The following is a 14,054-nucleotide window of genomic DNA, read 5'->3' on the forward strand; positions in this document are numbered from 1 at the left end:
CTGGTGAAAGATGAAATTATAATGAAATAGCTGACATTTGTAGAATGCTTTCAGCTTTTTATGAATTCTCCCCCAGTTGCATATAGTCTACTGGCAATAGTGGATTTGGGGTTATTAATTGGGGTGCACAGAGCAGAATGGAGACTGGGGAAATAGGTAGGAGGGCCTTACTATATTTCATTCAACCTAAGATACCATCAGTTATAAGGTTCATCATATGTGCTATTAAGAAAAAAAAAAAATACTTCTGAAACTTAACATACTCTCAATGCAAGACAATATCCCAAGACAGAGGTGGTAAAATGTGGAAAAATATGTCTTAATATTGATGAAATATGGCATAATAGTCTGTCAGAGTTGATGAGGACATAAACAAAAGTAGAATCAGAGATATGGAGAAGAGCTAATCTTAAAATATATGTCACATGTTGATTGATTGGCTGTGACAATAATAATAATACTAGCAGACATTTTTTTTTTTCCGGCACTTAGTTCATGCCAGTCATTACTGTAAGAACTTTACATGCGTTAACCATTTAATCCTCACATCATCCCTGCAGATTGTTTGGTATTTCTTCTCTAATGAGGAAATTGAGGCGTGGAAAGTTAACTGTCCAAGGTCTTAGAGCTGGAAAGTAGCAGAGACAGGGTTTGAACCTAGGTAGTCAAGTGCCTGTGTTCTTAACTACACTGCTATAAGTCGAAAAGATTTAGAATCGGGGCACCTGGGTGGCTCAGTCGTTAAGCAGCTGCCTTTGGCTCGGGTCGTGATCCCAGGGTCCTGGGATCGAGCCCCGCATCAGGCTCCCTGCTCGGCGGGAAGCCTGCTTCTCCCTCTCCCACTCCCCCTGCTTGTGTTCCCTCTCTCGCTGTGTGTGTCTCTCTCAAATAAATAAATAAAATCTTCAAAAAAAAAGGTTTAGAATCAAGGATGACTAGGCACAGACTTGGGTGACAAGATGGATGATGAGACTGTCAAGGTAGATAATGCAGAAAGAGAGATTTGGAGAGAGGAGTCGCAAATCCAGTTTTTGTTTGTTTGTTTTTTAGCATGTTGAGTTAGGTAGAAAGGAACGGAAGCCTAACCATGAAAGACCTAGGCAGAACAGTTTTTAGTACCTAATGGGTTAGACATTGAGGACGAAAGTGAGATTAAAGTTGGAATATTTGGGATCCAGTGACCCATTGGTGGTAGTTGAAATCATGGGATTTTAATGAGATCATATAGGGAGAAAGAAGAGGATGAAATTCTAGAACACCAATGTTTAAGGGAAGTACTGAGAAAAAGGTTCTAGCAGGTAAGAATAAAGGACTATATGAGAGACAGGAGGGAACCAGAAAAGAATGGTGTCTTGGAAACCTAGGCAGGGCATTTCAAGAAAGGTATAGTCAAGAGTGTTGAAAGTGTGGGGCGCCTGGGTGGCTCACTTGGTTAAGTGTCTGCCTTCAGCTCAGGTCATGATCCCAGGGTCCTGGGATTGAGTCCCGCATCAGGCTCCTTGCTCAGCGGGGAGCCCACTTCTCCCTCTGCCAGCCACTCCCCCTGCTGGTGCGCTCTCTCTCTCTGACAAATAAATAAATAAAATCTTTTTTTTTTAAAAAAAGAGTGTCAAATGTGGCAGGTTAAAAGAAGAACTAAAAACGTGTTCATTCCATTTGTCAGAGATGGCTAGGGAAGGTCCATGAGGAAATGTGAGGGGGTTGGATCAAAACAGAGTGGATAATATTCAACAGGAGACAGGGCAGTTTCCCCCATCCTTTCTTTAGGAAGTGCTTTGTATTCATGTGTAGTGAAATGACAGTAAAGCTTTGAGAAATTACCTGTGTGTAAAGAGTATATAACTTGGAAGTACTCTGTAGATATTTTGAAATTTTTAGGCATTTTTTTTTTTTTTTTAATTTGGAAGACAGAAATAGAGGAAGGGTATTTCAGCCACTCTTTAATATGGTACAAAAGCAGCATAAGAGCTTAAAAGGAGAACCAGAGATTGTGAGCACTTTCATTGTAAACTGAATGAGTTGCCCATAAGGAAAAAACCCCTACCTCTTGCTATTTCACTAACATAATCCTATACTTTTTACTTATTTATATCAGTTAGAAGGAGTTGATAATGTCATCACAGATGACTTAGTGTATTGAATTATGTACAAGAGGACTTTGGACAAATAGCTCTATAAATGTTCTATTTCTTTGTCTTTTGGCTTCACCCTTATTTTTTGGGTCTAATAAATGCTGATGCGTTAGCCATATTTTTTTCTCTGCACGAATTATGTTTTCTCCATCTAGGACTACTTAGGCCTATTTTTAAATTTAAATGTAAAATATTTTAATGAAATACTCTAGCTACTATTAATATTTGAAGGATATTGGGTTATTACCTCATGATGATTTCAACAGAAATCATTTGGTAGAGCCTTTCTTTGGGGGGTGGGGATCAAAAGACCAAGGATTTGAGCTCTGTACTTTTTCTAATTGCTAGCTATATGATCTTGGTCAAGTTACTAAACCTTTCCCCCCCTCATCAATAAAATGGGACTAGTAATGTCTTTATCACAGGGTTTTGAGAGTACAGCATCACTTTGTAAACCTTAGAGTGAAATGTAAATGTACTAAAATCACAAGAAGTAAGTTAAGTCAAATTTAGGCATTGGCATGTGGGTAAATGTTTTTAAAAAGCCTCTGGGGGGGGAGGGGGAGTCAAGGAGGAAACCCTGATTTGTAGCATTTGCCCAGTTTAGTGTTGGATATATACCGCATTTGACTATCACAGAAGACATCACCCGAGAGGGACAGTGTTGGGAAGAGCGAAGCACAGCTGCCTCTTAAGGCTCCCTGAGCCAGCTTCAGTTCTCCACAGGCCTTATGGGGAACCTTCTATACCCAAGAGTTGCATTAGCCATGAAGAAAAGGCAAAGCATTCTATTGAAACTAAAATCATAATTGAGCAATTTTCCTGATGAGAGACTTTATTTTGTAATTTTGTTTTGGGTTGTGAAAACAGGATTCCTTATTAAAAATCAATTCCTTTGTTAATTTAAAATGGTATCCAGTCTTAGGTGAATTTTGTGAGGTGAATATAATACAGATTTTGTCTAAAGCTGACAAAACTTTCTCTCAGGAAATTGATTCCTGTGATTGAATTCCTACATACCTGATTGCACACATAAAATATACTTGTAAAAAGGAACATGTATTTTAGAAATTAAAACATGTGTTTTAAACAGATCATAGGTAGTTGCTTACAAGCTGTTAGTAACTGGTAGGTGTGACCAGTTAACATTGCTAAGTTGTACCCAGCTGGTTTTTAAAAATGATAAATGTACCTTCCTAAAGGCAGTGTGGCGGAATAGTTGAAAGCCTTGCACATTAGAATTCCTGGGTTCAAATCCTGGCTCTGCAGTTTCTTATTACATATCCTGGGGCAAGGTTATTAGTGTCTCTGGGCTTCAGCTTCAAAAAAGGAGGCAGTAGTAATAGTACCTCCCTGGTCAGGTTGTTGTGAGAAATGAGGAAGAACTATGCAAAGAGGTCTGAGAGCAGTGCCTGACATATAGGAAGTGTTTGCATCATTGTTATTTTAAAAGTTTTAAAATTCACATACTTGGCCAATCTTTATTGTACACGGAATAGATTATTCCTAATTTTTTCTTAAAGTTGATTCTGGTTATATTCGAAAAAAAGATAAAAAACCAGGTACTTTATTAATTACACTGTTGGCACTGAAATAATAATCACTGATCAACTCCTTTTCAAGTTAAGTTACTTGTAGTTTCTTGGCTGCTACAATTCATAATACTTTCAGCTCACAGGGTGGGATCAGTAATTTTGCTGTACTGAAAGCACACAGTTCTTTCACAAAACCCAGGAGAGAGGTTGAACAGGAATGTTGTAAAGCTCCTTTTATAGAGGAGGAAACTGATCAGTCAGTACTGGGTCATAGTATTTCCCTTTTGGGACACCTCTCACAACTCCTTTCCCTCTCAGCAGAGTTGGGGTGCCAGCTTGGGGTTGGCACAGTATTTGCTTCTGCCTTCGTTAAGCACTTATCATTCATTGTTGTAGAATTGATAGGTGCATCTGGCAATTTACTGTTCATATTCGCTATCTCAGCACCCAGTACAGTACCTTTCACTGAGTAAGTGCTCAGTGAGCACTAAGGAGTGATTGAATAAATGCAAGGGGCATTTCCTTTCCTTTGTATGTTCTGTACAGACGCTTAGAGCAAAATCTTGAAGTTTTTGCCCACTGATAAAATGTGTAATTTGTTTGGTGTACAATTTAGCTGTGGCCAGTGGACTTTTTCTTTTCTCCTCTTTTTCTCAGGCAGAAAGTATAGAAGATAAGAATACGGCTAAAGTCCATCGTTGTCAGCTAGAGAAGGTGAAATCACAGTGTGACAGGCTGACAGAGGAATTAACCCAGAATGAAAATGAGAACAGAAAACTGAAGCTAAAATATCAGGCTTTGAAGGACCAGCTAGAAGAAAAGGTAAAAATACGAATGAATTCTAATTTTACTTACTCAGATTTCTTCTAGTATTTCTTCTGGAATATATTTTATGTGATTTTTTTTTAAAGAGAGAGTGTGCCTGCAAGTGGGGGGAGGGGAGGGGCAGAGGGAGAGGAAGAGAGAGAAAGAGAATCTTAAGCAGCCTCCACGCTCATTACGGAGCCTGACGTGGGTGGGGCTCAATCTCAGGACTCTGAGATCATGACCTGAGCCGAAATCAAGAATTGGTCACTTAACTAACTGAGCCACCCAGGTGCCCCCATTTTATGTATTAATAAATGCTAATTGTAGTCTTTCATAGGAAAGTTATATTGGTGCCACAAAAAGAATGATAGAATAAAAATCCAGCATTCTAATAAACTTTCAACCAACTATTAACCATCTACTACATTTGATTTTTAAATTTCTTCTGGATCTTAAAATAGGAGTTTAGAGGCAAGGGTAGCAAAGAAAGGAATTCTGGTTTATTGAGGACCTGCTATATGTCAGGCATTTATGCCAGTTGATTTACATGTGTGTGCTTACTCAGTTCTCACAGCTCTTTGGGTTAGATTTTATTGATCCCTTTTAACCTATGAGGAAACTGAGGCTCAAAATAAAACCTGTAATAGTTAAGTGCTCACTATGTGCGAGGCACTTTTAATGCTCATGGAAGTTTTATGAAATCGATACTATTATGCTCATTTTTTCGGTTTCAGAGACTGAAGCTTAAGAAGGTTGGTAACCTTGGAACATCCCTAGCAGGCTTACTGCTTTCCTTTCAGTAGATGTGTGAATTTATTTTGAGTATCTGCTATATATATCAGGCATTGGGTAGAATACTAGGGACTTTGAGAGTCACTACTTCTGTGGCAAAAGTCAACTAGGAATAGAAGACAGAGTATTTTTCTTCCACCAACTTCCAAAAAGGATTGGTAGTTGGGTATTATAGAAGTCAAATGTAAAGATGACCATTGAAGTACTTACTGATAGTAGAATAAGACAACATAGACAGGGTCAAATGAGTCCCGTACTTGATAAGGTTACATGTATGAGGAAGGTGCCACCACTGGGTGGGGTATCATAAAATGCTTCACACACCTCTAGGAAGAAACTTCCTTAACCACTTTACTAATCTTTTCCTCTTTATGTTTTCTGCAAAATTCACTATACTTTATAGGTATATTTTTTTACCTTTCTAGTAATTGTTAAAATCAAGGAAATAAGATACAGGTTTGGTGTTTATGATTGAATGTGCTAAATTAAGTTGCTAAATTTAGGCCTACAATCTTGACAACTGCTGCAATTTAGTTCTTATGTCATGCTTTGTTTTGAGTGTGTCCAGTGTTCACACATATTTACTGTATCTGTTGCCAGGGTGTAGTTGCTGTGGAGATAATGCTAAATTTCCCAACTTTTTCATAATTAAAATTCTAGCCAGAAGATTGTGTTAACGTGTTTTATACTTACACATTTGCATTTAAGAAATAGTGGTGAAAATTTCTTATGTTGGGATGTAAGTTTACCTTGCTCTGCTTAAAATAAATGTTTCTTCACTGATTCTATCTGTGATGTTCTAGATATGTATGTGTTAACACACGTTCATATAAATGGAACATTCACCTTACGACAGAGTTTCAAGAGTTAATGATTGTATTCCATAGCTATGTATTGAGCATCCAGGATGTGGCAGGCCTTGTTCTGGGAGCTGAGGGTTGGATATAGATAAGACACGGGTCTGCAACTGAATGCTTGTAGACAGATCATGAAAAACAAAATCGCTTTCAGTTGTTAAAACTGTATAGTCAAGTCTTGACAGTGTGTGCTAATGCAGAGAAAAGATGTCTCTGGAGTCTAACTTGTGAGTAATCTTAAAGATATAATAATCTTAAACACACAAATGTAAATATATATGTATAGCTTCTATGCTTGCTTTTCTTTTAGAAATATTTTTTGTATACATGATTATTACATACTTTGGATTCACTTAGCTGTTTGTGTTGACCTGTGCCATAGTATATGGTTACATATGAATCAAAATTTTGTTGGGTCCCGCCATCTATAGATAGGGCTCTGCTCTCTGAGAGGCGGCATATCATTAGTGGGTATGGGCAGAACGTTGAGTGTAAATCATTTTCTAGCTGTATGGCTTTAAACATATTGCTTAAAACTCAAAGCCTCAGTTTTATCATCTTTAAAAAGGTATGATGAGGGTGCCTGGGTGGCTCAGTTGGTTAAGCGACTGCCTTCGGCTCAGGTCATGATCCTGGAGTCCCAGGATCGAGTCCCGCATCGGGCTCCCTGCTCGGCAGGGAGTCTGCTTCTCCCTCTGACCCTCCTCCCTCTCATGCTCTCTGTCTCTCATTCTCTCTCTCTCAAATAAATAAATAAATAAATCTTTAAAAAAAAATAAAAAGGTATGATGATACCTCTACTATAGAATTAAATGTGAAAAAATATATAAAGTGCCTGGCAGAGTAACTGATATCTAATAAGCTATCAATTAGTAAATGCCATTATTTTGTTATTGTTGTGTTTCCAAATAAATGCTGCTCGTGGTTCAACCAAGCAGTCAACCAGTCAGCAAGTATTGATTGACTGCCTGTGGTCCATCTAATAATGTTAGGTAGTGAAGGGCCAGGGACCTGGGAGTAGGAATTATTGCCGAACTATGCAGATTGGAAGTTTAGAACCAGACTGCGTTGAATCACTTGAGACAGATGGCCCACAAAGGAGGCTCCCTTGTGAAAAGAGCTGGCAGTTCTATTAGCAAGTGATATTGAAGGCATGTGTGTTAAGCAAACCAAACAAATGGGCAGTTTTATAATTATGTTTTCTCTTTGAGGGCAGGAACCCAATCTTGATTGTTTTTCCATCTCCAAGATCAGGCACAGAGCCAGATACACAGTAGGTAATTTGTAAGTGAATTGTGGATAAAGAGGAGTGTGTGTGTATGCATACATACATGCTTGCACATACGTGTAATATGTAGATAAAATATGGGTAACCTATGAGTATATGTACATTCATTTTGTGTGTGTGTTGGGGGGACAGCAGACTGCAGAAAATAAAAACAAGAAAACAAGACGAAGATATATTTTCAGTGGAAAAAAAAAAAAGTCCCATGACTTATAGCCCAAAGATTACTATGTAAGCAATGCGTTGAACTTGATAAATGGGCCTTAGGGCTTGAAGGGGTTTCAAATGTGATTCTGCTATAATCAAAAGGGATGCCTTTCTTGTTTACCTAACATAGCATTATTCTCGCATGCCCGTCTTAGTGGCCGAAGTGGCACTTCCCCTCTTTTTTAAATGTCTTGCTACTATTTTGACCGCTTACTTTAGGTCTTTGTTTCTTGTCATGTTACTACTTTGTAAGCTAAGAAATGTTAAAATTGCATCACAATTCATATAAAGCCATTAACATCAGCAGCCTGAATCAGCAGTAGAAGATAGCTGTTAGGATATATGTACAGAATAACTAACTTTGGCATATTTTCCTCATGTATTCAGTGGTGATATGTGGTAATAAAATGCATTTTTTCCAACATCTGATTTTGCTTTAACATCGAATGTTATTTTTTCAATTTTACATGACATAGAGAACAAGTATTGTGCAACCCACAGAATTTGTATGCATTTAAAACTTTATTATGAACTTCGTACTGGGGAAAAAGCTCTCATGAAATGTTAGGTAGAACTTTGTAGTGTCGTTGAAATTTATTATTCCTTTTGCTTAAAATTTTAAAGGAAAATATTTGATTTCTTCTTTTGTTCTAAAAGGATCTTATTAATATTAATCTTTTTATTCTCTGGCATTTACCTGGAAACTCATAATGCTGTTTGTTTTATCAGAAATATATTTTTATTGGTTTCACTGGAATCTGAATCATCAAAAGAGTTAGCATATAATTAAGCCATTTTTGCTCAGCAAGTCAACATCAAAGTTTACATAGTGAAGATTTTAAATGTCTTCTTTATACAGACCTGTATCTGATCCAACTTAAAAAATTTTTGTTAAAGTAGGTATGAGTTTACTAATGATACTGGCCATCTTTGGGGAGCTTTCCAAGTAATTTTGTAGTGTATTAAACATTGTTTTTAATTTTGAACACGTTTACATGATGTTTTAGACATAAATATGGTGTCTGAAACTAAGAGAATATTATTTTGTAGATTGTTCTGTTTATACTGTGTCTATTCTCTTGAACCTTATGTTTTGGAAGTATGGCTGTTTTATGAAAAAATATATACAATATTTTGTTCAGGTATTTTTATAAGCAGTGAGAAAAATGGCATGAAAAATGATAGTAATGTTCTGAGATTGTTTTCCTATGTCCAATGTAGACATAATACATTAATTTTCAGATATAAGAGAAAGAGTAATTTTATTGATTACATTCATTTTTATAAATTCTGAAATTGTTTAGAAAATTATTTTGTTCTTTAAGAGGGAACTTTAAAAATTATAAAACAGATTTTCAGTTTGGATAATGCAGGGTACTTTATAGGGAAGGTTTAAAAACTCACCTGTGACCTTACCACCTAACTCTCTTGCATTCGAGTTCTGGTGGAATTCTTTTTGGGGTTCTTTTCTACACACACAGATACACAGATCCCATTTGGGATCATTCGCCATGCACAGCTTTGTGTTCTGAATTTGCCTGTGTCCTTGAACATTTTTCAAAGTCAAGTTTATTTGACACCCAATATTTTATCTGGTGAATGTGGCATTCTCTTGTTGATTACATTACTGTGTCTTTTCTATTTTAAAATTATAGATCAAGTAATTTCTCTCCTGTATGATCTAGTACTTTCCATATTTGGAGCTTTCATTTGTATTTGTTACTGATTTATGCAAACAGGCTTCTTGCTACTAGATACCCAAATCTGGAGGAAGCCAGAGGTATCCACTCTCCTCATTTTGCTTTTCTCCTTTAATCCACCCATAATCACAACCATATGTAGAACTCCCCCCGTTATGAGAGATGCTGTCACATGGGTACACATACCTTGTGGCTATAGCTAGCCATGACAGTGTTGGAAGATTCTTCAGTAGTTTGTTTTTCTGCCCCACAAGAAAATCTATGTGCTAGCTTTTATTTTTAAAAAGCAGTATCTCAGTGTTTACAAGATCACACTGGAATATTGTGCAAAGGTGGTGTTTCCCAAAACACTTTGCATCAGTTTAATTCTGAAGTATAAAAGAACCTTAAACAATATTAATCCTCCACCACCTTCTTTTATAGATGAGGCAGGTCTGGCTCAAAGAGTTAATTGACTTGCCCAAGTGCACCAGCTGTCCATTGGTAGAAATGGAAATAGGAATCAGGCTTACCAATTCTATTTTTTTTTTTCTGTTGTACCAGAATCTATAAGAACCAGTATATAGATTATATAGGTTATCTGGGATTCTTAGCTAGCTCATATATTTATTGCTAATTTATGTAGTATATTGAATTCTTTCAAGCGGATTTTTTTTCTATTATTCTTTCAGGAGATGAGAAACTGTGATGACACAATTAGGAGACACTGTAAGGCCACAGATTTTGTGACATCCGAGGCTATAGTGGTTTATAGGAACCTAAGTGTTGAGTAGATCAGGATTCATAGACATGTATTTTTGTTCTTTCCCATGAAATGCTTTATTCAAATTATTTGTGAAGTGACACCTAGCAACATATTTTAAAGCTACTATTATATTGGATAAAAACACTTAGGGGAGATATTTTTCTAATAAAAAATATGGATCTTTGAAAAACGGTAATTCTCATTTGCAAATGTAATTATGATGCCCATTTTTACAGATGGTGGAAACTGAGGTTGAGAGTATAATACAGTGACTCGCCCAACATTTACAGCTTGTGGTGGAAACAGGATATGAGCACAAATTCCTTTTATTTTTTCCCTTTATTTACTACCAGTAAAATGACTCACATTTATATCTTTTCATTGAACTCATAGTGTTGAATTTAAATTTAGGGTTATTATATTCAACAGATTACCATATACTCTTTTATTTTTTTAGCTTGACACCAATTTTGGAAAAGAAGTCATCAGTGATTTTGTTAGAAAAATCTAATTAAAACCTGATATTACCACATAAAATATATCTGTGACAGGAAAAAAAGAATCAATGTTGTTTAATTTTGTGTTTTGGTTCTAATTTGACCATCTGTTTAGGATTGGTACTTCTCATCATGTGGAAAAATATATATGATTGTCAACTGTCTATAAAGTATTCACTACTTTGCAAAATCACTGTTCTGTATTTTTTTACTAAGAATTCTTTGTAGCAGGCAGAATTCTCCGATTTTAATTTTTTTTTTTTTTTCAGAACAGCAAGAAAGAAATAGAAGCAAATGAGCTGCTGACTTCTTTCATTTACTATAGTGTTTAGTGTTTATACTTTAGGCCATCCTTAGGCAGGACTTACTATTTCTTTGGTGCTTCATCTATTTTAAATTGTGTGACTAGAATAAAGGGAAGAAAGCTGTAGCTACCATATATTAATTTGGAGGCAAATTTAAACCAGATACTCTAAATAAACACTGACTAAGATGTTATGAGTAATTTCCTGTGAAATTGCTGTCATCTTAAAAAAAATGAAGATAAGATGGTCAAATTAAAGGTAAAATTACAAATTTTGTTTTGTATTTATTATTTATAAAGTGCTTTTAACTGAATCCCTTATAGTCATTAAGTCCAGAGTAATCTTTGACTTTTACAGAGAGTTGGCTGAAACATCAGAGTCCTTACCATGTATGAAACATTATGCCAGATTTTAAGAAACAGGTTTAGAATGCAAAGGTGGGGCGCCTGGGTAGCTCAGTTGTTTAAGTGACTGCCTTCGGCTCAGGTCATGATGCTGGAGTCCCGGGATCAAGTCCCACATTGGGCTCCTTTGCTCAGCAGGGAATCTTCTCCCTCTGACTCTCCCCTCTCTCATGCTCTCTGTCTATAATTATCTCTCTCAATAAATAAATAAAAATCTTTAGAATGCAAAGGTGAAGTGACTATGCATTGATGGGGGGCAGTTATACATACAGCTGTGGCAGAGACGGGGCAAGAAATAAAGGCTGTATAGAAGTACATGTGGTCTCTACTTTCCAAAATGGAACATGTGTGGAGAAGCCATTTTCAAACACTATTCCATTGGCAGTGACCTTTCCTACCAACCATTTACAATCAAAGAGGTTGATTTTAAATGAATATAGTGAGTGAAGTCAAAGTTTGCATCTTTTTCATCCCAGATTTCGACTTGATTTGAGAGGACTACCATTTAATCCTTAATTCGTTGAGTGGTTGAAAACTACAAGGGCCTGAGAGGAAAGTAGTCTTGTTGGACACTTTTCTTTAAAATCCTGTACTACTGTTAGTTTGATTTCATTTAATTTTGAGATTGTGAGTGATACCCATAGTGTCGGAGTTAGGCTAAATAATGGCACATGCAGCTGGTTGTGATGTGGAAAGCCAAAGGGAAAAGGCTGCATGAAGCGTTCTATATTTGTTTCAGTGCTTTGATGGGAGTTAAGCAGTCCTAGCTTGCTTGCTTCGGTAGACCCTAAAAGGGAACATAAAATGAATGTCCAGGTTTGTTTTAAGTGAGGTTTTGTTTTTTTGTCTTTTGAGTTTTTTAAAATTACAACATAAAGTGACCCTATCCATTTTGTCATTTAATGTCAAATGAGCAATATTCTGTAAATTTTAGGAAAACAACCAACAGGTTCTCATTGTTCACATAAGTTATATTATTTGGAAATTTGTTCTTAAACTTTTTTTCCCCATATTCTTTCATAAGAATAAATGCATGCTTAAGTATCTTTTAAGAAAAAAAAAAGAAATCCTGATGGTTTTTAAAGACACTAAGCTTATAAACATTTCTCTGGTGATGAATGATACATTGTTTTCTTTTGAAAATTAAACAATGTTCGTTCCAAATGCATAATTTGAAACTCTAGTTGTTTGTTTCTTTGTCCCTATTTTGTTTCAGAAATAGAAATGCATCAAAAGTGGCTGATTTTAAATAACGTTATTTCTGTTTCCTAGCATTCGACTTAAGAGAAATACGTAATAATTGCAAAATGGTCCTAAAACTTAATAAATGCATAAAATACCGTTTAGCAGTATTTTTGTTTCCAACTTTGAGTATTAATTTCTAGAGTGTATCCAGTACATATCCTGACACCTTTCTGATTATGCTGCCAGTGATCTTTGTATTGCTCAATATTCTCCTAGAAAAAGATACTAAAAAGCCTGAGGCAAGAATAATTTCCTTAAGTGGGGTTAGAAGTTTAAATCTGAATTTGCATTTTTTTTCTGTTTCTGTTTTATGGATAACTTTCCTACGCCTGCCTAAGACTAGGTTATGGAATTATACCTTACTTTTTTTCTATTAGCTCTACTGTTTTACTGATGCTCTCAGTTCTATTTTTTTTATTATGTTAATCACCATACATTACATCATTAGTTTTTGATGTAGTGTTCCATGATTCATTGTTTGCGTATGACACCCAGTGCTCCATGCAGTATATGCCCTCTTTAATACCCATCACCAGGCTAACCCATCCCCCCACCTCCTCCCCTCTAGAACCCTCAGTTTGTTTCTCAGAGTCCATAGTCTCTTATGGTTCATCTCCCCCCGCTGATTCCCCCCCTTCATTTTTCCCTTCCTACTATCTTTTTTTTTTTTTTTAAATAACATATAATGTATTATTTGTTTCAGAGGTACAGGTCTGTAATTCAACAGTCTTACACAATTCACAGCGCTCTCAGTTCTTATTCTTTGCATACTATTAATTATAACTTCTTCCCCTCCTTTGAAGAAAATAGTGTAAAGCATCTACTTACAGAGGAGAAAAAAGAGTATATCTAACCTACAAAATAGTAACGCTTTTATTTTAGGAAGCCAATCTTCTAGTAGGAATTACAGTGTCCTTTTGCTTATCAAATACATAAAAAGAAGCATCTCATTCACTCACACATGCATCCGTACTTAATTCATTAGCAGATCTTACTGGTTCTATCCTTAAAACTTACTCTGCATCTGATTACTTCTTACTACTGGCAGTGCCCTCGTTTTTGTGACATCAACTGGCCTTGCCATTTACAGTAACGTGTTGCTGACAAGATGATTGTCCTCAGTGAGTTTACAGATTAAATTATTGCAAAAGCAACTTACAGAAACCTAAGAAGTCATTTGAGTTCAGAGACTCTGTTTTTTTCATTGTTGTATAGTTGGGGTCTATTCTGTTTGGCCCGTAGAGCATACACACACAAAATAATGCTCACTAGAATGAATGGAACATAAAAGGATATGTATGTTTCAGAAAAATGTATCTATTGACTGCTATATGAGACACTCTACTAGGTACTGGGATGTTTAAATAAAGAATAAGATCTCTACTCCTAGGAATTCACAGTCTGGTAAGGAGACAGACATGAAAGACACACAAAGTAGTAGGAACCCTAGGGGAAGCTCCTATAAAAGTGCCTTGGGGGCAAGAAAAGGGGCAGATATTCCTATTATTCTTAAGAGCTCAAGTTTATCTGTTGTTTTAATATC

The 14,054-nt window shown here is 36.1% G+C and overlaps 1 protein-coding gene across 1 annotated transcript in view; it reads left to right on the forward strand.

The window, feature by feature from the left end:
- CEP128 (centrosomal protein 128) overlaps window positions 1-14,054 on the forward strand; it is a 394,017-nt gene that overhangs the window by 130,801 nt on the left and 249,162 nt on the right. The window contains exon 18 of the mRNA XM_034993083.1: window positions 4,325-4,489. Coding sequence (XP_034848974.1) covers window positions 4,325-4,489 — 165 coding nt within the window. The remainder of the gene's footprint in view (window positions 1-4,324; window positions 4,490-14,054) is intronic.

Source organism: Mirounga leonina, unplaced genomic scaffold, assembly GCF_011800145.1.
Source record: "Mirounga leonina isolate KUSES-001 unplaced genomic scaffold, KU_Mleo_1.0 Mir_82, whole genome shotgun sequence".
NCBI lineage: Eukaryota > Metazoa > Chordata > Mammalia > Carnivora > Phocidae > Mirounga > Mirounga leonina.